The sequence below is a fragment of the Scophthalmus maximus genome, chromosome 13 (genome assembly GCF_022379125.1).
Source record: "Scophthalmus maximus strain ysfricsl-2021 chromosome 13, ASM2237912v1, whole genome shotgun sequence".
NCBI lineage: Eukaryota > Metazoa > Chordata > Actinopteri > Pleuronectiformes > Scophthalmidae > Scophthalmus > Scophthalmus maximus.
Genome location: NC_061527.1, coordinates 6,895,368 through 6,920,041, shown reverse-complemented (window position 1 = coordinate 6,920,041; position 24,674 = coordinate 6,895,368). Strand labels below are relative to the sequence as shown.

General features: G+C 42.2%; 2 protein-coding genes across 5 annotated transcripts in view; both read left to right on the top strand.

Annotated features, from left to right (window-relative positions):
- Positions 1–13,574, top strand: part of anos1b (anosmin 1b) — a 43,937-nt gene extending 30,363 nt beyond the window's left edge. For all 4 annotated transcript variants that reach the window (XM_047336799.1, XM_035646719.2, XM_035646718.2 and 1 more), the window contains 10 exons: positions 786–915; positions 3,471–3,564; positions 4,093–4,336; positions 8,342–8,480; positions 9,817–10,041; positions 10,928–11,022; positions 11,443–11,605; positions 11,996–12,228; positions 12,360–12,503; positions 12,638–13,574. In XM_047336799.1, the coding sequence (XP_047192755.1) occupies positions 786–915; positions 3,471–3,564; positions 4,093–4,336; positions 8,342–8,480; positions 9,817–10,041; positions 10,928–11,022; positions 11,443–11,605; positions 11,996–12,228; positions 12,360–12,503 (1,467 nt within the window). In that variant the 3' untranslated portion in view covers positions 12,638–13,574. The remainder of the gene's footprint in view (positions 1–785; positions 916–3,470; positions 3,565–4,092; positions 4,337–8,341; positions 8,481–9,816; positions 10,042–10,927; positions 11,023–11,442; positions 11,606–11,995; positions 12,229–12,359; positions 12,504–12,637) is intronic.
- An 895-nt stretch (positions 13,575–14,469) lies between these two features.
- On the top strand, positions 14,470–24,420 carry LOC118318394 (sentrin-specific protease 5). The gene is made up of 10 exons (XM_035648011.2): positions 14,470–14,591; positions 16,405–18,143; positions 19,238–19,343; positions 19,816–19,963; positions 20,191–20,238; positions 20,522–20,599; positions 21,070–21,207; positions 22,031–22,114; positions 22,533–22,583; positions 22,808–24,420. The coding sequence occupies exons 2-10, from the start codon at positions 16,655–16,657 to the stop codon at positions 22,916–22,918; spliced, it is 2,253 nt and encodes a 750-aa protein (XP_035503904.1). The 5' UTR covers positions 14,470–14,591; positions 16,405–16,654; the 3' UTR covers positions 22,919–24,420.
- The last annotated feature ends 254 nt before the right edge of the window (positions 24,421–24,674 follow it).

The window sequence follows — 24,674 nt, the reverse complement described above, 5'->3', positions numbered from 1 at the left end:
ATGCATGATCGAAAAACGAATTAAAGAATTAAATGAATTTGCTCCCCGTAAATTTAATTTCAATATCCTCATCAGGACGTGAGCTCTGTTAAATTAAATTCGCTGGGAGCCATCATCTTCTGCCTTTGATACAACAGTCCTGCAATTATTCCAACCTTCACGAGGGCTATAACGCTAATTTTTTTATTGAAAATCAGTTTTAAATCTTATTGAAATTGAAGGGAGGCGTTGATTAAATCGTGGGCGAATGTTGGATGATGTGTCCAGTACCCATAACCAAAGTGTAAAAAGACAGCATTGTATTGTTGCAGCTGGTTTATGTGCTGGACTATTTCTCGACGACGGCTTCCAGGCCGTATTCTGGCACATGAGCTCCAATAAAACCCACATCGTGTTGTTTTTAGACTTGTACAGTTTACACAAACAAATGAATGTGTAAATTAATGAGCTTGAGAGGTGTTGTCAGGCAGTGTTATCACCATTAGACAGAATCACACTACCTGTTTTCCCCATGTTTCTAGTCTCGATGCAAAAGCTGAGCTAACCATCTGTCGACTGTAACCAGGACAGATCTCATATTAGATCTTGTATCATAAATATAACTCATCACTCTCAGCAGGAGAGTGAATTTCAGTATTTGTCATAGCCAATAGCCAATTGTTTTTAGATCGGTCATGAATCAGGCAGTACATGATTTAATCTTTGAGATGGGACTTGAACAAAATTCTCCTTTTTCACGGTCGTGCACCAAGCCGTTGTTTTATTTGATGTGTTTGTATTTTCAGACGCTCTCCGAAGATGTGGTTCTGTCGGATCTGAGACCTCAGCGCTGGTACCAGTTCAGAGTAGCAGCCATCAACAGCCACGGCAGCAGGGGCTTCACAACACCAAGCAAACACTACATCTCCAGCAAAGGTAACACAAACACTCTCAAAACACACACACGCACACACACACACACTCTGCTTTCCTTCAGAGAGCCATTCAGAGAGCTGTCCCACAGAGGACGGTGACTCCCCCACTGCATGTCTCCCTGAACTATCTGTGAATTTTGATACTCATGTCATGAGACACTGAGCAAAAACACGAATTCCTGGGTTGTGTCATTTAACGAGAGATATTACACCTCTCTGAGGAAAAGCAGAACAGTTCCCATCCTCTCTTGCCCTGTTCCTTCTCTCCTTCACTGAAAAGAGTTGATGGATAAGGTACACGCACAGCCGGAAAATGATCAGGCAGTCCATAAAACACAGGCAGGAAACAGAATATACACTCAAGTGTACATTGCACATATTCACACGTATTGTACAGACGCACACATACAAACACATGCAGAACAGACTGATGCAGTTGGTCCGCTGCCAAAGTGAAGTCCCTGGTGGTGGTCAGTGAGACAGGGTGAAAGTGAGAGTAAGACAGTCAGAAGCACACACACACACACACACACACACACACACAAACACACGCCCACACATACACACTGTAGGAGGTCGCGGCTGTAATACTTTGCAGACTTAGGTCATATTGGTGTGACGCCAGGATTGGCTAGTGATGTGAATCCCCCGCTAGGATTGGCCAGAGCATGTTTCTGTGAATAATGACTTCAGGTTGGACGCAGCTTTGGAAAAAAGCTTCTTTATCAGTTGAGAACTTATAGAAGACTGTGGAGAGGTATCTGAGTAAGCGTTTTCCACTGCCATCCACAGAAACACCAAATGGTGGAATTCTCTATGCCTCCTGTAGAGCATCATAAGCATTACAACCTGTGCCTTGGCACACTGAAGGTTTTCTGGCAGCTCCCGGTGGCCCATCAGTGTATTTAAGTGGTTGGACATTTGGAAAATATGCACTTTTCTTGCTGAGAGTTAGATGGGAAGATCAATGCCATTTTCATTTCTGTCTGTTATATATAAAGTTGGAATTATTCCCCTCTGGGTTGCATGTAAGCGAATATAGACAAGTGTTGCTTGGAAAACTGTTTTCAGCCAACTGGCTGCTTTTCTCCAGCAGGATACAGGACTGACAGACATGCAGGTGGTGTCAGTCTTCTCATTTCACTCTTGGCAAAGAAGCAAACACACACATATCCCAAAATGTTGAACTGTTACTTCAGGCGCGTGTGTTTGTGTGTGTGTGTGTCTGTGCGCATGAATATGTGCATGCTTGTATACTTCAAGCGCCTGGGTTAAAGGTTAAAGACACACTTAGACATTCCAAATAACATCTGATCGCAGTCAGAGTCTTGTGTTTCCAGTTCATTAGTCTGATTAGTCAGGGGCTGGAGGTCAGGGGTCACAAATCAGGAAGCTGGCAGATGTAAGGGCGGTTGAGGTTCCTCCACTGTGACCTGATGCTAACCAGAGAGAGAATTTGAATTTGAAAAACCTCTTCCCGGCTCCTTCAGATATATCAGGGCTGCGCACGACCTGCCAGCAGTAATTACGAGGGAATGTCTGGATCAGAAAAACTCATCTTGATGTCTTTATCTCAAGGAACAATGGACTGCAATCTAGCCGATTGCGGGAGGAACACAGAGTGAAAAAAAGGCTGCAGAGAAGAGTGTGTGTTTTTCTGATCTGTTTTACTGCTGGCGGTAAACCAGTATATGAAAGACACCTTGCTTATTCCACAGAAAAGACACACACGCATGCAAACACAAACAGGCCAGATCTCGCAGCCGTAATATGTCGTCCCGACCTTGATCTCTGCATCTGGGTCAGCCGAGCGCAGCCCCGGGGCCTGTGGGAGGCGTGCCATGGGGGATGTAGTTCTAATCAAATACATTTTGTAGTTTTAATCAAATACAGGATTGGGATTTGAGGCTCTAATGAGATGCAGAGCCGGCGTTGAAAGAGCAGTGACCTCAGGATTTCATTTTGGAGGCAAACAGTGACTAGTGGTGGTCGCCTTTGGTCTGTGTTGTGGTAGCTACTGAAAAGGGGAGGCCTCAGGCTTATCCAGTATTACTCACCTTTGATGCTGGAAATCTAATTGGCCTCGTCGACTTGAATGAGCCCAAGAGGAAATTAGGCTTTTCCCTCCCATATTGGCTTCTTTATTTTGCCTCTGCTGCAGCACATTAAACCTCGAGTTAAAACATTTACACATTAGGTTTTTTTTATTGAGGGAGAAGGAGAAGATGTAACCTTTAACAAGATAAACAAACTTCAGACACAAATTGTTGCACCAAGTTGTAACGTGTTAAAACATGTGGGAATCTAAGTTCTAAACGTGAGTTAATGTGCTTGACTAGTCATTTTGATAAGAAGTCAAAGTCTTTGTGTTCCAAAAGTAGATTATTTGCCTTTCCAGTGTGGCTCTAGAGGACCAACCTCAAATCTGATATTTGTGGTTGTCAGAAACAGTTCATATTAGAATGTCTATATCATGGTTTTGTCAGTGGTAATTATGTTTGATTTGATGATAATTTCTCTCTGACTCCATGTTTCTCCATCTCTCTCTTTCTGCAGACCCCTCACCCCCGGAACCTCCAGTAAACATCCGAGTGAGCAACCAGACTTTAGATTGGACGAGTTCACAACCAGAGTCCCACTTCGCAGAAAGGTATCTAGAAATATAAAAAAAAAAAAATGTTCTCTTGTCTTGCTGGGTTTGTTGCTTTGCATCCATGCAGCACTGCAGGCTGTCGTTGTGGGCAATCGGTCATAAATTGTGGTCAGATGGAGAGACAGTCCCTGTCTGAGTTTTTTTAGCTGCATGCAAATTGCAGTTCATCCTTGTTCAGTCTGATATGGCAGCATCTTTTCTGTGTGTGTGTATGTGTGTGTGCTAAACAAGGTCACATAAAGTTCAGACCAGGTCTTGGATCAGCAACGATATTCCAGTAAAACATTTAATAGCAGAGGTGAGGCCTTAAATTGTAGCTTACGTTCAGCACGAGGATATAAAATGTCTGCGGCTTTACTGTACATTTATATATAGTAAATGCAAGACCATAAACAACACTGAACAGTATCAAGTATTCCATCTATTTTACTGCCACTCAGTGGAGGTACCTTTCGTTCCACTTTGTTACCGTGAATTTGTTTACATGGTTGTGATGTTGCTTGACTTCCTGATTTCTGTCTCCAGGACGAGGGGACCCGGGGCCATGGTGGCGGTCTTGTTGCGCTGGGAGCCCCCCAGAGAGGGAGACCTGCCAGTCCACAACTACAGAGTCACCTGGACGTCTCGACACACACAGACGGCGCACAAACACTCACACGCGCTACACGGACGCACGCATACAGTCTACAACAACAAGCACACACGGCCAACACACCGGCACGCACCAGAGCAGGGGAAAAAGGAAAGCAACAGCAGAGTGACTCAGGGGGTAAGCAAACTTTCTATGTACTTATTTGCACTAAATTAAAGAATGCGGTCATTGACTAAATCGACTGTGGAGGCGCGGTCGTCCGCAGGCTGCCCTCAACATGCAGTAGCTCCAGAAACTATTTAGACCTCTTCACTACATATAGATTTTATTTTTTTGCTTAATTTACATGCAACAACCCATAATGACAAAGTAAAAATGTGGGTATTCTGGCCCTTTTTTGGGGGACAGGTCAGGTGCAACCTTGTCTCTTTAATTATTCTATATTCAAGATGTGTCTAGATTCTAGGAATCCACCTTGGCAAATCCAGATTTCATAAATCTTTTACCCATGTGCAATTTTTCCCACACCATAAATCAGCATATACAGTTTGAGCACACTGCCTGTGTGATATACCAAACTTAAAGTGCAACACTCCAATATACCTGCACTTCTAAACTTCACCACACCACAAACCCGCTTACTTCACCCATAAACTTAATTTTAAAGGAACAGTTCAACATTTTGGGAAATAGTCTTATTCAGATGTCTGGACGTTTTTGCTGAATTTATCCTGCAGGGCTGTATGTGAGAACACAGCCCCTCGGTGACAATTCCAGGTAATGTCCTAGTGAGCCCATGTGAGAATGTAGCAGGAAAATCTGTTGATTACTGTGGACAAAAACACCGCTTTCTGTATCAGACTTATCCTCATGTCCTGCCTCCTGCGTGCTCTGCCCGGAGGCCACAGAATGTTCTGGAAATGTCCCTGTTGGTCTGAACGCCACGGACTCTGACAATCTCCAGCTGCTCCAAAAAACGCCCGGACCCAAATTTCAGGGGAAATCTTCCGGAGTTCAAACAGCTTATGATAAGATGAGGCTATGGCCAGGAAATTGTTAGCTTATCTTAAAGTCTAGTAGCGGGTGGAAACAAGCTAGATCGACTCAATCCAAAGGTTGGAAAAATAATTAAACAAACACGAAAACAAACACCTCAGTTTATAGGTTTGAAATCAAAAATTGGTCCGTTCAAACATGGAATTAAACACACACACACACACACACACACACACACACACACACACACACAATGCCTATACAAGATCTATGGCTGCACCTGAGAACTTTTACTAGTCCCGTAAACACGTGCACGTCACATCCCTCGCTGTATTCTGCTTGTGAATAGTTTACAGGCCTCTGCAGTGCTCAAACAGAACAGGTTCTGTAAACAGCTACTGTGTGTGCAAGTGCTGGTGCAAACTCACTCATTATCCTCGTGTAACGTCTCTTGTATGTTTGAGCTGCAGCAAGTAAACGAGAAAGTGCACACACCATAGGAACAGCTGGCACACCCATGTAATACTCCCTGACTTTCATTCTCAATGTTGGACATTATATTATTGCTTCAAATTAAATAGTGTCCTGCTGAACCACCTGTGTCCAATAAAAATTCCTACAAATGTGAAGTGGATGGAGACAGAGAGGAACTATCCAGATGTTTCAATTGAGGATGTGGATTTATATAATGAGCAGAAATGAGGTGATAAAAATAACATGGTCTTGCTGTTCTGTGTAATTGTTGAACTCGCATTCATAAAATTCGTACATGCCACTAAAACTGATTAAAACTTAAAGTTAATTTGGGTTTTGTGGATGTGGTTTTATGATGTAACATGCTGATATATTTACCAAAACCCTTTTTTTTTTAAACGTGCAATATTTTAGATCTGGTTTTGACATATTCGCCCTCAAACTGCTCTCTGGCACGCTCACCCGTGGCTGAGGTCTTTCGTGCACATGTTCCTCGTGGGTCTGAAACGTAATATTGTCCTCAGGCAGACGCACCATTATCTTCATGGGACATAACTTTGTTAGAGTGCTATGACAACATGTAGGTCTGGCCTTACAGCGCTGGAATAACATGGCAACTTAGCCATTTAGATTGACTGACAACATAGAGAAAGTGGCTTTCCTGCATTTGTGTTATGTGTTTAAACTCAAGTCAAAACATCTGGGGGTGTCCTGACAATATGCCGGTCTCTACAGCGTGGAGTGTATTGGTTATCAGGGCAAAAATAGAATTGTAAATATCCTTTTACATATAGCCTTTTCGCCGCCTGCACGTGTAAGAAGCATGAGACAGATTGCCTCTAAATTCTTAAGAAAACGGATTTCTTCATGTACTTTTTAAATTACATTTAATGCACCAATAACGGGAGGGATTTTGCCATGCTGATTATTGGCGTGATGATGATTCACACCTCACAGTCCAGGCAGCGGCACCAAAAGACGCATAATCACGGTAAACAACACAGACAGATATTACAGCTGTGACACAACCATTGCGACTGCCTGTGTGGTGAGCTCGTGCAACATTTGTTCTTCAAATGTAGTAAACAGGCCAAACGAGGAATGAGGAAAAGTCCTCTTTGCACAGGATCCTTCGGCTCGGGTTCGACTGGACTTTGAAGTGAGAATGCATTCAAAGAAAAGAGGAGGGGAGAAAAAACATAAACAACAGAGTTTTAAGGTTTTAATGTAAGCACACCCATATGGGCCTCGCTATCCTAAGTAGTAATGGTGATCCCAGACTGAGCCTGGTGGAGCCATTTATCTGTAGTGTGGTCCTCTGTTCTGCTTGGCTGGGAGGCCTGGAATTTAAATGAGGCCCCCTAACTAGTATTTCCTACTTGCAGCTGCATCTAGACACACACAGAGACGAGCGGCATCACAACAGGTAGGTAGGAACCCACGTAACGGCGAAATAGCTTTCATATTATGCAAAGCATTGATATTTTATTACACCCCATTATTTTATTACTCTCCATTACCACACGGTGATATATTCCCTAGATGTGTTTAAAGCATATATCCTGTCAATCAGGAATTTATTGCAGGACCGGGGGGATTTACCATTAACCCTGAAGTAACAGAGGAAATTGGAGGAAGTATAACAATTCAAACATTAAAAAAAACCAACCTCTGCTGAATCAGTGTTTTTAAATATACATCAGCTCCTTACATATAATGTCCACTGACATTATTTGCCAAAATAGAAATCCAGGCTCACACGCACACGCACACGCACACATGCATGCAGCTGTACAAGGCCATATGTTTTGTCTATCTTCGGGGGTAATGGAAATACTTCAACCCCATTTTGTCTGCAGGTCACCAAGAAACTGCTTTTAACTTGCTCTTGTCTAATTCTGTCTTAAGTATACGTACATACAGAGCCAGCCACACACACACACACACACACACACACACACACACAGAGAGAGAGAGAGAGACACAGACTTGTTATCATCCAAGCATCTCTTTGTTGTGACTAGCCCAAGTCCACACAGACAGAGAGGCCTGACTGACTAAGAGCCTGTTAATGAGCTGTCAGTCAAACAGCAGGCTAATTCAGAACAGGTCTGCACTGTCAGTCAAAGAGTGGGGCACACGCAACACTTTATGATGATGATGATGATGATGATGAGGATGATAGTGGTGATGTAACAACGGTAGCAGTTCCTCTTGTTTATGGTTCCCTTTAGACAAACAAGTACTTATTCGGTGGTCATTTGGTAAAGTCGGCTTTCAGACATGTACTGAAGGCTGGACAATTTCCCGAACTTCTCTGGAGAGGCTGTATGTGAGAATGCGAATGTCTGCAAATGTTGCTCTGGACATTTCCTGTCCGGAACTTTTCTCGCCACCCCATGTGAGAATACAGCAGGAAAATCTTTTTCACAGCGAGGTAGTGTGCGTGCTGATGACAGTAAACAAAAACACTGCTTTCCACAGCGGAGTTATCTCCTGCCTCCTGCGTGCTCTCCCATTCACACACATTCATACAGCACTGTGCTATCATACACTGACAGCCACCAGGGACAATTTAGGGTTTAGTGTTAGACTGGCTGGGGATCAAACCACCAACCTTCTGGTAAGTGGACGACCCGCTCTATGTCCTGAGCCGCAGCCACCCTTGTTTGTAATCCATGTTTCCCTCTTCTTTTTTTTGATGTCTTACAGGCGCAGTGTGAGTTGTGGCTGCAGGGTCTGCTGCCTGCCACTTCCTACTTCTTGTCGGTCCAGACGGTGGCCTTCTGGGGTCAGAAGAGGCTGAAGAGTCCCAGAGCTCAAACTGATTTCACGACAATAAGTCTTGCAGGTAAACAAACAAAGTGTCTATCTAATGACCTAAACTTTATATCAGGTTATATTTTCTGTATTTCAGTATATACTGTTTATACATATATATATATATGTCAGTTATAAAACTATTAATAATCTTTACCGGTTGTGAAGACAGAGTTTCGTACAAGGTGCAGGTTAGTACATTGTGTGTGTGTGTGTGGGGGGGGGGTGTGTGTGTGTGTGTGTGTGTGGCGCTGCAGTCTGCAATACTTTCACTCAACAGCTGCAGTTAATTTTGAGGAGTAATAATTTTGGGTGTAGAATTTGTGGTCTAATATTACATACCGTGAATCCAGTGGTTTCCCAGATGCCTGGATGTCATCTCTCTTGGATGAGCGTCGTGTCTTTTGATAAATGAGAGGCTGGCGTGAGGTTACCTCAGAATATTTAAAAACTTAGCACTAAGAAGCTCCAAATGTCCAGTGAGTTTGGTAAAGTTTTGTCTTGTAGGCCTCTTGACCATGCGGTGCAGACAGTGACTGTAACATTTGCGTTGCTGTGGTTCCACTGTGCAAAAATGGTGACTCACTCAGGTTGCACATCTTTGAACGTTTCATTAAGTCGTCATGTCATTTCTGAATGGTTTATGTACAGTCTGCAGCCACCTTCAGCTAACAGAGCAATACATATTGATTTTCCTGAGCTGCTGTGTTTGTTGACTGTCAGCAGATTCTGTCTACCTATAGCTGCACTGTTTAAAAAGACGCGCGCACACACACACACACACACACACACACACACACACACACACACGCACACACTGTGGAAAGTGGTGATGTTAATGGTCGTCCAGGCAACAGAGGTATTTATAGGTGACCTGTCGGTCAGCCCAGCAGAGGATTATAGCCAGCTGCAGCTCAATCACCAAACATCAAAGCAACTATTTTATATGGAACATATTGCCATTCATAATTTAACAGTATGAATATTCTACATGGTTTGACAGGGTCCATGTATTGGCCTCGTTAGCTCAGTGCTAATGAGGGTCAGGTAGGCCAGATAAAAGCAATAAGGCTTTCCGAGTGAATGAATTAACAGGGGAAAGTTAGCCGCCAGCTGCACCTTCGTCACCACTTTATGATATAACAGGTTTCATATATCCAATCAGTCTTATGGTGTGGTTCAAAAGTGAACAACTCTCCTGCATTGATACTTTTTAATGTATGTGGGGATCTGTGAACTGACATTTTGGTTGATTTATCAAGAAATAACTTTTGTCATTTATTCACTTTGACATTTAAATCATTTTGATTTATGCTCTTCAGTTAATTGTCATTTTAATGAGTCCATACTCCTCTCCACCGAAAAAGGTGAAGACTTCTCCAATGAGCTCCCGTCTTCGTCCCTTCCCTCATCTCCTTCCCTGTCGTCCTCCTCCCCTTCATCCTCTGACCTCCCCGTGTCCTCCTCGCATCCTCACCCCGAATCCCCCCGAAACCCCGTCACCCCTGACAACCTGCGCCTGGAGGTCGCCGCCCCTCATTACCATGACAACCAGCTGCAGGTCAAGGTGTTCTGGAAGTGGCCTCACCAGAGTGAGTTGATGTGGAAGATTTCAACAAAATACCTATAGCAAAGAAAGAAAAAAAAAGTTTACATAAGTACATTCATTCCATGACTGCATATAATAGCAGTATTCTCTAAATGCTAGAAAACTACACCAAAAAAATCTATTTCTACAAATAACATCATGTCCGTAGATTAAGAGGCAACGCGATAAAATCTACTTGCATTGAGGTTCTGATTTATTGAAAGCCACGCAACACTTGACGCTAATATTAGATTATCTTTTCAGTAGCACACTTGCATTTAAATTGCTTATAGTGTCTATAAATAATAGTTTATGATAGCAATTCGTCAAATGACAATGTGAGCACAATTTTTACAATGTAAAACGGGTCACAAAAGGTTTGTACCTACAGAGAATTATTACCTGAATCTGCAGCTCCCCTCAGCTCTGTAGAGCTTTATAGCAAGAGACTTGCATAGTGGATCATTTAGTAGCTACTGGATGTTTAAATGCACAACTATTTGGTGACCAGTTCACCGTGTCAATGTAAAAGGTGATGATGTATCAATGTTGTGTTCACAACTTGGTTCTGCCACCCTGCAAGTGGCCATTTGGACCTCAGGTTGTAAATCAACGAGGGCTACTGACCGACTGTTCTGTTTCTTTTTCTGAGAGGCGACACTGTAAGAGGTTTACCAGAACACTCTTATCGTCTCCTAACAAGATAAAACATGCTAATGAAAAAAGGAAAAAGCAAAACAGAAATGGAAATGGAAAAGAGAGGTAGAAAGATTGTCAGTTTGCGTCATGTCATATTTTCCTCAGGTTCCAGACGGTATAATTCCTGATGACACAGATAAGAACGAACACCACTTATGTACTGTCTCTCTTTTGTTTTGTTTGCTCGGCAGGCAGGCAGAGACACCCTGGTCCGTACATTTTGCTGTGGCATCCACATACCTGCAGCACTAATGTTACAAGCACTGAGAGAACAACAACTGTGCAGGTATAACTGCCCTGGCTGAGTTTTTTTTTGTGTCTCTGTGTTCGTGAAAATTCAGCATAGGTGTCGTGTTTCTATGTGAGCATTGTTGTTGTGCCTCCTTGTGTGTGTGTGTGTGTGTGTGTGTATTGTAGATTAGATTTCATCACCATAACTCAGATGAGTCTGGAATGCTGCCTCTGTCTCTCTGCCAAATTCTCTGTCTAACATCACATTTACAGTATCATAACCCTGTCAAATCCCTGGCTGAAGGATCCTACATTTCTATTCCTGTGTGTGTGTGTGTGTGTGTGTGTGTGTGTGTGCGTGTGCGTGCTTGCGTGTGTGCGTGTGTGCGTGTGTGTGCGTCAGGTACATTTTGTTTCTAAAAGTAATAGCCTGTATAGTTTTTATCCCGAATATGACTTGATTTTCTCTCTCTAGGGCACTCATCACACCATCACAGGTCTGTTGTTTGCCTGCAAGTACCGGGTCGCCGTGGCAATGAAGGGTGACCCAGGGTCAGAGGCTGTTGCCTGGGTTACGACCCCGACTTGCTCCTCCATCAGGGTCAGAGGAGGCAAAGTTTTGCCCTGCAACACTGAGGGTAGGAGTAACTCAACACAGATGTAAAGGCAGCTTTTCATTGACCTTCCCTGATCCTGTGACCCCTTAATGCCTTATTTTAATTTTTGCTTGTGGGAAGTGGTTACTGCATCTAATGTTGTCTTATTTTGGGAATATTAAAACCCGCATAAAAAGTATAAAAACTGAAAACAGTCATACGAGCATGTACTTGCTCACTAAAACGCCACATATTATCACAAAATTTCTGTAATGTGTTTTTTTGTTTATTTTAACAAACATAGTTAGGGAAGTTCCTTACACTTCAAATAATCTTCAATATGAAAAAAAATAACTATTGAGGTAAATTTTGCATTAAAAAAGCTGTCATATCAAACCCAAGGACATTTTTTTTGTCTTTTGTTTGTGTCAGAGCGCCTCCTGGCAGGCAGAAAGGTGGTACTGCGTCCAGAACGGCTGACAGCAGATTTTCAACATGTCAACGGCACCTTGCTCACTACATTTCGCTGGAGGATGTCCCAGCATGCACTGGATCCAGCGGCTGTCGAGGGGTTCCAGTTCACCTGGACAATTCAATCAGGGGTTACCACAGCAACAGAGGGACAGGAAGACACATTCATCTCCCAGACGCAGACGATTGCACCGGTGAGGTTTACAGTGACAGCCTCTTATTGTGTTAGTAGAATAATATATATATATATATATGTGTGTGTGTGTGTGTGGCACATTTACCTCTAATAGATTCAATGGTTTAATTTATTTCTTTTCATTCGCAGTCTCAGCGGTCAGTGACAGTTCACGGTCTTCAGGCAGACAGTGTCTATCAGCTGCATCTCCAGTTGCTAACAGCAGGGGGCAGCAATGGCGCCGCAGTCTCCAAGACCATTCATACTCCAGCTATCAACGCCACACTTCGATAGGTAGAAGTGCTCTCTCGAACGCACGGCAATATTTCTGTAGATGGATCAGTAAAAAACTATAACACTTGTTTATTTGGATGATATTTTCTGTCAAAATACTTTTTTATTTTAAATCTTACAATCCTCTCTTCCAGGCCTCAAACCCCACCAGCTGCCACCGACTGCTACACCACAGACATCTTGACCAACATCCACTTCCCTACTGTTTTCCACAGTTTCACATGGTTTGATTGCAGTTCAAGTGCAGACAACTTGAACAAAGCCATGAAATAAATAAAAAAAAATCCTCTGTGTAAAGTAGATTTTTGTATGAAAAGTATTTCCGACTTTAATTCTCTCATTCACTCTCTTTCAAACATCAGGAAAGCTGTAATCTTGCTCATACTGTAAACCGTATTTTCCTCCTTTTTTCTATATTAAAACTGCAGCATATACCAAACGACTCCTCTTGGCATTAGTCCCAGGGTGCCACAGCGTTGTATGTGAAATGTGAGACTTCTCTCACGGCTGCATCTGTACATGTTTGGTGTTCGGGTGGGCAGTCAAATCACCTGACATCACCGGAGCCAAATGTCACTTGTAAAGAGACTTATTATGCCTGTTGATTTTGATCATGGTAGTAGAGGATTATATAGCACTGACCTTATGTACAAATAGTAATTGTATAGCAACAGATTTGTGTTTATTTCAATGCATTATCGGCTGCGTTGTCTTTGAAGCTAGTGGGTCTGACTTGGCGTGCAGTAGCCTGAAGTAAGCTCAAATATTTTTGATATTTTGTTCATATGTTTTAAAAAACTACGCCCATTTCACTAAACAATATGTGACATTTTCTCGCAGTTATATTTTGTTGTACCTGCGGTCCATTTCTTTGTTTGACAAAAGTCATGTCATCGATTTGAGAAGACAGGGAACCACTGGTGTCAAGCAACCAGTAATTATGTTAATATTCTCTCTGTGTAACCTTTTACTGTTGATAATTTTGTACTAAATTCCTCTACTTTTTGTCTGTTAGTTTTATTTATTGTTTTCCAGTCTTAGATTTTTATAATTAAAGATTATCAGGATACAGTGTGTGTGTGTCTGTGATCTTGTGATAGTAACACTTAATAATGAATTATGCCTTGTATTTATATCACTCAGACAACCAGACACCAACCACTATGGAGCTGAAATGATTAGTTAATTTATCAGTTGTCAATTAGTTGATTAACTTCTAAAAAATTGGCAATAGTTTTGATAACCAACAAAGTTATCTTTAAGCAAAAATAACAAAAAAACATTAGTAATAGATTTTAAAATAAGACTTTATTTTTATATAATCAGATTCCTGTATTGGTGCTTAACATCCTTGTGTATGTTGTTTTTTAGCTGTGGGTCAGACAAAAAACTATTTGATTATGTTCACTTGGGCTTCAATTTTTTACCATCTCTTGTCATCAAACAAGAGAATTATCAGATGATTGATAATGATAATAAATGTTGGTTGTAGTTCTATAAGATAAGATAAGATAAACTTTTATTCGTCCCACAATAGGGAAATTTGGGCATTACAGCAGCAAAGTGGACAGAAGAATATAGAAAGAAATTTACAAAAAAGCAATAGTATGTACAAAATTTAACAAAATAATAACATTAAATAAAAAAGATATATAAATACTATATACAGAGCAGGAGCAATAGTTGCACATGGAGACATTTTTTATACAGATACGTGACCTGAAAATTGTATTATTGTCGCAATGCTGATTTTAATTGTCTGTGATTTGTATGTTTTTGTGAAAGCACTTTGTGAAGTTACTTCTGAAAGGTGCTATATAAATAAAATTATTATTATTATTATTATTATTATTATTATTATTATTATTATTATTATTATTATGACTTTATGTCCATGTGAAGCAGCACGTCGGCGGGTGGAACGAACGGGCGAGAGTCGGACTGTGGCGCGTCGGACTGTGACGCGTCGGACAACAGCCCGGAGTTGAGCGCGACGTCGTGACGCAATCAAAGCGCGACGACAGCTCGGCTTGTTGTTTTCTTCGAATCGTGGTCGGAGCGACGCAACCCCGTAATCCCACACACAAGGTACTGCACAATTATCTTTCGTTCCACTTCGTTTTGCCCCCGGTTTCAGGCTCCTGTCTCCCCTCGACGCGGCGCCACACGCCGAGTCGCGGCTCCTTCTTTGTCCGCGCTCGGCTCCAACTTCCCCCCATAGAAAACATGGAGGAAATGTGTGCAACCGCCGCTTTGTGTTGCCGTCGCCTGTCCGTGTGGCAGCAGCCCGCGAGCCCAGCCGGCTCCAGTGTTGGTACGAACGCACGCAGCACTTTGGGTGAACTTTACATTCGACCTAGGTAGATCACCTGTTGGCACGTCGGGTCCGTGAATGCTGCGCGGACGCGCTCCAGTAGCCCAGGACGCCCTGTGTGTTGCACGAGCGCAGCGGACGCACCGTTCATGTAACATTATAACTTTATTCGCGTTGGCAATTGAAGCAGATGTTTGGCGAAAGATGCGAATGGCTCATTTGTTTACATGAATGAATGAATGGATGACTACAGGCTGCCCAGTAATTGTTACGCCTCCTCACTGTTGTGCTGCGGACGAATGCTAACCAGTTGCTAACCAGTTTCGTATCCAAGCTGTTTGTGTGTATAGACAAATGAACCACGTCTGAAACGCCCGTGAATTGAAAATGACATCATTGTTCCTGTTTGCACACAGTCAGTGAATGTGAACCCAGGCAGAATCATCAGTGCATTAAAGGGAGACTTCAGTTTACAATAACATGCTTATTTAGTCAACTTTACTTTTTGAACTTCATATCTTAGTCTTTCTGTACAGTGAACTGCCGATACATATAATATTGAAGTTTATTTAAGGATAACCCCTTGAGATGAACCATCTCGTTTTTCAAGGGGGTCCAACATAAAACAAAAAATACAACAGACAAATCAGGTACAGCTTACATACATACATACATACTGTACATACATACATACATACTGTACATACATACATACTGTACATACATACATACTGTACATACATACATACATACATACATACATACTGTACATACATACATACTGTACATACATACATACATACATACTGTACATACATACATAAAGTCTCTCATTAACCGACCCCCACACACCCCTCTACCCTGAACCCACACCTCTCATACAGAGATTAGTAGTAGCAGTAGTAATGATAATAATAATACAATCATATGATAAAATAATTTTAAGAAAAGTAATAATAATAAAAAATTAATACTCATAGAATGAAGTTCAGATTATAACAGATATATTGACATGTAGTTGCTTTACAAAATTAACAGCACAAGAAGACAATAGACTTCAATAGACTAGTGAGATCCATGCCCTCTTGTTTCGTTTGCATTGTAAGTGATGTTCACGCACGAGTACATTTTCTCATTTTGTCTCAAGCTCATTTGAACAAAATTATCACAGTTTCTGCAAGTACCACATTTACAAACCCACACGTCCTTTCAGTGATTTTTTTGAAAGTCCAGTCAAGACTTGACTTGTTTAATGTCGTCAGTTCAGGCTTTGTGGAGGGTTTTTTCTCTCAAGACAAATATCAGGATAATGTCTTGTCAAGGCAGATGTTGGGTGTTGGTTCTGCGTGCAACATGCCGTATTATGCATTTCTGACATAATCGTCTAAATACAATGACGATTTTGAACAGGGCTGCCTTGGTCGCCTGTGTTTTTCTGTGCATTATTGATTAAAACATATGGGGGGAACCTTGTGAACCTCATGGATTCTAACTGCAACAATGACATTATCAATCAAATTTAGGGGAACTTATTGACATTTCATTAACTACTTCTTTTTCACTTTGTTTTTTCTCTTTTCTAATCAGGAGATCATGGTCGTGTTGTTCCACACAGAGACACTTGCGATCTGCCATGATTAGTCTGCTGGCATCAATAGCCTCCATGGTTGGAAAGGCTTGAGAACTACTTGATTTCAACACACAAGTGAGAGGATAAAAATTAAGGAGAGGACTGATTTCAACACGTAAAGATATATAGAAGATCAAAGGACGGGGGAGAACAGGACTGTGGAGAGCGGGTGTCGGGGATGGGGTTGGAGAGCCAACGGAGGACGTCATGGTTCACAGCGGCTCTTCTTCCCCAATGAAAACAACACCAACAGCATCATCTCAATTAACTGTTCCCGCTACAGCACCTCTTCTGCAAGTAGCACCTCCACTGGTGCCTCCCCCTGGAGATACTTCTGGTCAGGCCCTCACCCAGACCCCTGCCAGATGCCTCAGCACAGACCTTACCTCTAAATCGGACTCGACTGCTGGTGCCGAATCCCCAGTTGTAAACCCAGCAAAAGCACTTGCAACCAACTCGTGCACAGCATCATCCTGGTCCTCCACACAGACACCAACCCCTGCTCAAGGCCCAGTCAATGGCCGTACATCAAGCAGGAAGAGGACTCCAAAGGCCTGTGACTGCTGTGGACCCAACAGTTCAGGACACCATGTCAAAAACCCGGGGAGAGGCAGGGGGAAGGCGAGAGGGAGGGGGACTGTTAAGGACCTTGGGAACACCCCGAAAAGAAAAGTGGGGAGCCAGCTGACACATATCCGTAGCTTTGATTTGACCAATGAGAAGGTAGATGAAGCAGAGGAGGAAAATAACACACACGATAAGGTGCAAACTACTGTGGTAGTGGCTGATTCTCAGTCACACTCTCTTGCTCCCCTACCTGTCATATCTCTGCTGGATGGACCAATAAGGAACTGTGCTGCTCCAGAGAAAGGGGGTACGCAGAAAAACGAGGACACGTTGATAAAGGGGTCAGGGGTCGCTGGGGAAGTTGGAAAAGGAGTTGGGGATAACAGGAATTTGGAGATGAGGTTGTTGGGAATGGCAGGCAGGGGAGCATCAGTAGTGGGGGCTAGAGGGAGAGGAGGGAGGGGACTGATGATGGGAGCTACGTTTGCATCGAAAATGAAAGTAGGAATTGGATTTAAGAGACGAGGTGCGAGTTGTGTTGTCATTGGTTCTAAAATGGACGCCCCAGCTCAATCGGTGGTAGTGCAGAATCAGGAGGAGTACACTGAGGCACAGTTGGAACGTGGAGCTCCCACTGACTTCAGCACGGTTAAATCTGCATTTTTAAACGGCGACACGGTTAATCTTTCTGACTCTGAACCCGAAGGGGAGGCTAAGGAGGACGGCGTGATCATGAGTGAAATGGGAAACGGACTGTTATCCATCTCACGGCAGTCAAGGTCCCAAACTCCCCAGGATGTGAACTCTGACATGCAGGTGGACCAGACTCTTGACAGAACAGACCAAACTTCTTCCGCAGTAACTCTGTCCAATGGAAACATCACTGCACCAACGGACCATGACCACAGATCCACACCTATGGAAGTGGAAACTTGTCATCTGAACCAGGGCCCCATTACAGTGTGCGGCATGCAGCACCACTGGGCATTAAGAGACCACAGGCTGTACTGTCAGCCGGGAACCTGGGAGATGGACGAAACGTCAGGTAAGGGTCGGTCAGAAGAAGCAGAGGTGGATGGAGAGACGCAGAATGAAGAAAGCCTGGAGCAGCTCACTGACATGGTCCATGGTAAGATGAGTTTCAGAGCACACGGTCGGATCATCTATGTATTCATCCTCTCTTGTTGTTAAAATGACGCATGGTCAATCATTGATGTTTTTTTACTCAGCGACAAACTTCTGAGGACATCAGCACTTCTTTTCCGTCGTATAAACATCCATAAAATTCATGGTCCCTTCCTTCAAACATTAACACTTGATATAAACCTGTGTTTATGCATAATGTCAACATTTATGGCATATTTACTTATTTCCCCCAAACCCTTTATTTCCAAGATGAGAACTATATTTGTATGTAGTAAGGACAGTACTTGCAAATTGTGTTACTGAAACGTCATGGACAAAAAATGGTGACTAAAATACATCTGATGTGGGGAAAGTTTAAAATAGGCTGACTCCGCTAGTATTTTTCTCTTTTTTTTAAACAGAAGTTTACAGAACAGGATTGTCTTACATAATCCAAAGGCGGTACAAAGATACTTGTTACACCAACAAGGTTTTCACACAGCTATGAAAAATTGGTCATCTGCACTTTTTTTTTTAATGAATCGGAAGTCAGGTTTTTCTTTTTCTTTTGCAGTTTAAGAAGCAGCATTGATAAGCGAGACCCACTCACTTCCCTTCATTTGATCGTGTTGTAGATTGACTTTAAATATATAAAGGTGCAATTTTAATGACAAAGTGAAAACACGTTGTTTTTTTTGTTTTGTTTTGAAATCAAGAACTGAATATCTCTCGAAAATTTACAAAAGTATCCAGACCTTTAATTCAGTACTTGGTCGAAGCCGTCTTGGCAGGGATCACTGTCTCGGACTCAACAAGCTGTGCACACCTGGATTGGGTCTGTTTATTCTGTCCTCCCCACCGAATAAAGTTTTGTTTTGAAGGAAGTAAGCATCTTGTTTGCAACACTAATGCTTGCAAGTGAAAGACAACAAGCAAGGATTTGCATATGGTCCTCAAAAGTGTATTGATTTAACACTACTTATATACCCATACCTAGCTATACACCCTACTATATATCAGTGTTGTGGCCTGAAAGTGATAAAATAAAATGGTGTAGTAGGTGATATATTCATTTTGAAAGGATTTCCTCCATTTTAGAGTTTCTGGAGAGCTTCTATATGAAGTATGGCAGTTTCACTCCTCTCAGTGAGACCGACGTCGAGGAACACCTAAAGAAGAACGGAAACTCTGACCTCAGCAAACGGTCAGAACACACACACACACACAAATACACACACAAACGTTAATGTGTAATGAACCTGTATTTTTTCACATGTGCAATATCTGTAACACAACAAGAAGAACAGCCCAGTCAGCATTCAATTTTTTTTTTCTAATTTAATCTTGGTTCAATCGGACAGGGAGACCTGAGAAAAAGAATACATTCATTTTAAGACAACGGCTAAGACATCAAATAAAAACAAGTCATAAAGATATGAAACACCTGATCAAATCTTTTCAAAATCTCCAATACGTGTGCAGCAGGATTCAAGTTTGAGGGCTGTTCAATGGGTACATAAGGAATATCTAAGATTAAGTAGTGGTTCACTGTAGTTGCAAAATTTAAGCAAGACGGAAAAGAATATCTCAACAATAAAGACATAACAGACGCCAGAGGTTGGAGTTAAAAAAGTGCTTCTGAATTTCTCCTCCTCCTTATGATGTGTTTGTTTTAGGGGACTGGACATCAAAGGAGAGATGACTCGGTACAGGTCGGGGCTGGCCTCTGCTCCTATCGCAGGCTTCATGGTGATGTATAACAAACATACCCTGGGCCTGGAGGACCTTGGCACACTAGAGGAACAGAACTGGCTCAATGACCAGGTAAAGAAGAAAGAACGCCTCCATGACACACCTCTTCTTCTTCTTCTTCTTCTCCTTCTGTCCAACCTGCTAATAAGATATCCACTTTCTAATTTAGGCTCATGACACATGAAATATAGAAACCTGCAAGTTGACCCAAAAACAAAGCAAATTACATTCGTGGGATTTTTGAGATGCTGAACATCCTTTTCTTCTTCTTTATGTTATCTGTCCTCATGTCTGGTCAGATTATCAACATGTATGGAGAACTCATTATGGAAGCAACACAACAAAAGGTGAGTGACGGTGTGTTTGTAAGAATATAAATTTAAAATTTTCCGTGCAACCCAAAAGGATAGAGAATAATATTATGTATCCAATATAAAAACACCTCCCCGTAAGAGTCTAAAACTGTATTTTGACTGGTGAGATAATTTAAAAAAAAAATGTCATCATCATCATAATCATCTTCAACCGCTTATCTGGGGTCGGGTCGCGAATATATATTTTTTTATTAATAAGTAAATGCAATCCTGGCTGTGCGACGTGTTAATGTGCTCTATAATTTCTCTCCTTCAGGTCCATTTTTTCAACAGCTTTTTCCACAAGCAGCTGGTTGCCAAGGGTTACGATGGCGTGAAGAGATGGACTAAGAAAGTGAGTTATTTCTCAGTTGTTTTGACAGTAACAATAAAAGCTGAACCATATCACATAAGACATTATGAGGGAGAGCAGTTTCCCAGAACTGGCAGATCTAGACTTTCAGATCTAGATATCCATCGACCGTGTATTGCCATCCTGTCACCCCTGTTGGTTACCACAGTCTAAATTCAGTGTGCTGATGACGTGACATAAGTGCGACATGTAAAATAAATTCTTGAGACTCCGACTCCATTTCCGACCACCTTACTGTCAGACCTGGGAAATGGTGATGAACCTGTTTGTCCTGTAGTTTATTTAAATTTTTTAGTTCCTTGTCACATATAAAACAATCACTTCCTGACAAACTGACAACTCCTCTTGAGTATGTGTTACTTATTTCAAATAACTTTATAGTTTGTATCGAATTCATTTTGTCTCTAACTCGTGCATATTTTAAATTGTGGGTTGTTGTTTTTTTTCTTTAGGTCGACCTCTTCTCCAAGTGGCTCTTGCTATTTCCCATTCATTTAGAAATCCACTGGTCTCTCGTCACAGTCACCATGGCAACCAAAACCATCAGTTACTACGACAGCCAAGGCATCGTCTTCAGACACACCACAGATGTGAGTGCCTCTGCGCATGACAATGCTTTTAGGTTATAGGTCATTGTGTTTCTGATTTTGAATTTCTGCTATCACGTGATCTATTAAAAAATCTGTTTATATCCTTATTTGGATACAAGCCCCAATAACCCCCACACCAACAAACAAACAAACAAACAGTTGGTTCGATATTTCATCTTATCTCAGCATTCGAGAGGACACAAACGTGCAGAGTTTATGCAGTTCTGTGCGCGGTAACACACAAAATATAAGAGACAAAGCTCATGAGGCCCATTAGACTTCTTTCCCTACATGTACATGGAATGCATGGAAAGTTCACAGCTTATCAGACGGACGCATCCTGAGGTATACGTGTCCAGTGACCATGACTCCTCCTCTCCCACCGGTGATAACATTTATTAGTGAGGACAAATATAAACTCAGCGTGAGTGATGTATCTCAAACATATGAACATTACTCCGGAAAATAAAGAATGCTGGGTTCAGTTCAGGACTCCAAGGTGTAAATCTTCCAGTTTTAAATTGACTTCATATTGTCACCGTCTGCTTAATTACACTTGTCTGTCACAGTCCTTCATTAAAAACTCCACCTCAAAAAGTTCACGATTGTTGGAAAAATGTCTGATGAAAGAAACGAACATACAATCGATTTACTGTCTCACGGTGGAAATTTGAAATAATTTGCTAGTCGTTTACACCATCTTCATTGTAGCTTAACTGTGTCCTTTGTTTGTGTGTGTGTGTGTGTGTGTGTGTGTGTGTGTGTGTGTGTGAACGTGCATATGTGTGTGTGCCACGTGTGTGTGTGTGTGGTCCTCGAACAGAACATTATGAAGTACCTCCTGTCTGAAGCCAGGGAGAAGGAGCAGACGGCTTTTCAGAAAGGATGGAAAATTACTATCATCAAGGTAAACACGAAGCCCTGATTGTAATTGTCACGTCGTGTTCACATTATGTCCTTGGAAATACAGTGGATGATTGGTCAAATGAAAAGCCTCCTTCTTACTGCCACGTTGATTATGATAATCTGAAGACTGGGCTGTACAGAGTGAGTTACAGTAACTAAAAAAAACAAAGCGGTCAAAAGAATCCCCTTTACCTGTAGGATAAATGAAACCAGGAGTTACTGTAGATGAGCTCATGAACCTTGGACAAAACATCAAGCTACTGCTACATTCAATTTATTTTCAGCAAGAATTTCTTACTACTACTTCTAAAGTCAGTATGTCCACACACGTCTGTATATGTGCAATGTTTCAGTCCAGAAACTAACTGTGACATCTTCTCTCTGGTTCCCTGCTTGACTCTGACCTGTTTACCCCTCAGGGTATTCCTCAGCAGAAAAACGACAGCGACTGTGGAGTTTTTGTCCTCGAGGTGAGACATTCTTTTCCCATTTTGACAGACTGTCCTCGAAAAATAAAGTAGATCTGTGTCCAAAGTCTTTCCTGCCTCAGGTTTCACACACAAATTTGATCAGTCCCCCTACGGGGCTAAAGACATTAGAGAGAAGCTTCTGTCAACGCCCACACTTAATGTAGCAAGCCGAGCTGTGACTGTGGATTATTTTATCTCACTTGTCTTTTTCTGTCTCTTGTCAGTACTGCCGTTGTCTCTCGGTGAAGCAGCCCCTGCTGTTCAGTCAGGAGGACATGCCTCGCATCCGCAAGAGGATCTACAAGGAGCTGTGTGACTGCCGCCTCAACGACTGAACGACCAAATAATAATCCGTCACTCACTAGCCAACTGCTCTTAAGACCTCCTTTCCGAGTCCGTCAAGACGGCCATTTTACACACACAAGCTAACGCAACCTGGCCATCTTGTTTTCAAGGGAGCCCTATATGTCGCTGAGTGGCCGTCACTCTGGACTTCCAGTAACTTCCAGTCTGTAGCTAAACAGATTGTTTTACATGCAAACTTGCAAAGAACTACTGACGTGGAACACCTACTGACCCCCACCCAAACAAAAAATGCTGGACCCCGCACACTTCAGGTTGCTTTTGCGTTCTACATTTACCATCCCCGAAGGATTTCAACCAAAGGGCCAAACAGCCACCTGCACGCGCACGCACACACGAACACGCACGCGCGCGCACACACACACACACACACACACACACACACACACACACATACACACACACACACACACACACACACACACACACACACACACACACACACACACACACACACACACACACACACACACACACACAGAGGGGTTCTGACTTTGACTGAGGATGCAGGTTGTCGGGCCAGCCTGGACCAACGGGAGGGGCGTTCCCTCCCACGTGGAGTGGCCTTATCTCCAGGACGGCCCCTTTTTAACCTGAACAACATTTTTTTAGCAGTTTATTTCATGCTGGACTTCGCAGCAGTAGATGCTGATAAATAATAAGTGCGTTCTTCTAACAGGTCAATGAAGCGAAGACGTGTGATTCTGTGGACCAACGGGTCACTTTAAACTTGAACGTTTGAGTTGGTTACATTCTCCTGGGACTGACGATATTTGCACGGTTGAAGGCCTGTCCGTCGTAGAGCCTCTAGAATATCAGCTGAATGTACTGGTCATGTTTTCTTCCCGGCTGCCTCGCAGGGGTTATGACATAAGCGCCATTGAGGCTAAATGGCACAGTTTTGCTGCGACTTGAAACAGGGAAATATTTTTCAAGCTATTGTTCTTTTTTCGTTGTTGTTGTTCATCAGGTTTTTTTTGTCATTTGCTCTGCAAATAACGTCTTATTAAAATTCCAGTTTTTCCGCCACGTAGTTTTCTGCTTTTTTGTTTGTTTTGTTCTGATCACATTCTGGTTTTGCACATTTTTTTTTTCTTCTTCAGCTGTTTGAGCTAAAAAGCCATTGTTCAGTGATGCTTTGACTTTTGAATCCGACGGTTTGAGTTGAAGACGGTTGGTTGGTAAATTTGACGTTGACTGTAATTTAACCAAGACATTTCTCCAGCGTGATATCGTCGCTGCTTCATGTGGATGCATTAACAGAGAAACAAGTGGACCTCAGTTATTTTGACTAAAACTTCTGTCCAACCTGGGTTTTGTTGTTATATTCACGTATACAAATATATTTACAGATTGTATTGTACTGTTACTGGCCTACTACTGTACATACTTGCTTTGACTTAAAAACCACAGCGGTTCCTGGACTGTTTTTATTGTTGTTATTATTAAAAGGCCAATACTGCTGTGAGACTGAGCAGTGGTTTGTTGCTCCTTTTCTTCTTATCAGTAACTGCACCCCTATGGTGCATTCACAAAAATGCTGAATTGCTGAGAAACACCAGACATCAATATCAGTTCCAAAATGAATTTTGTCTTTTAACCTGTAATAATTGAGATGTTTATTTTTACCCAAAAATCTCATGCTAAAATTTCTATCTTTGATAAAGACCTATCTTTGATAAAATGTACATGCAAACCAATCGCAAAACTTTGGCAGAGGTAAAAAAA

Excerpts from the sequence above, each read along its gene's own strand:
- LOC118318394 (XM_035648011.2), top strand. The coding sequence starts at position 16,655 with ATGGTTCACAGCGGCTCTTCTTCCCCAATGAAAACAACACCAACAGCA. Across the intron at positions 19,344-19,815 it reads AACTCTGACCTCAGCAAACG|GGGACTGGACATCAAAGGAG; the intron begins GTCAGAACACAC and ends TGTTTGTTTTAG. Across the intron at positions 19,964-20,190 it reads AGAACTGGCTCAATGACCAG|ATTATCAACATGTATGGAGA; the intron begins GTAAAGAAGAAA and ends ATGTCTGGTCAG.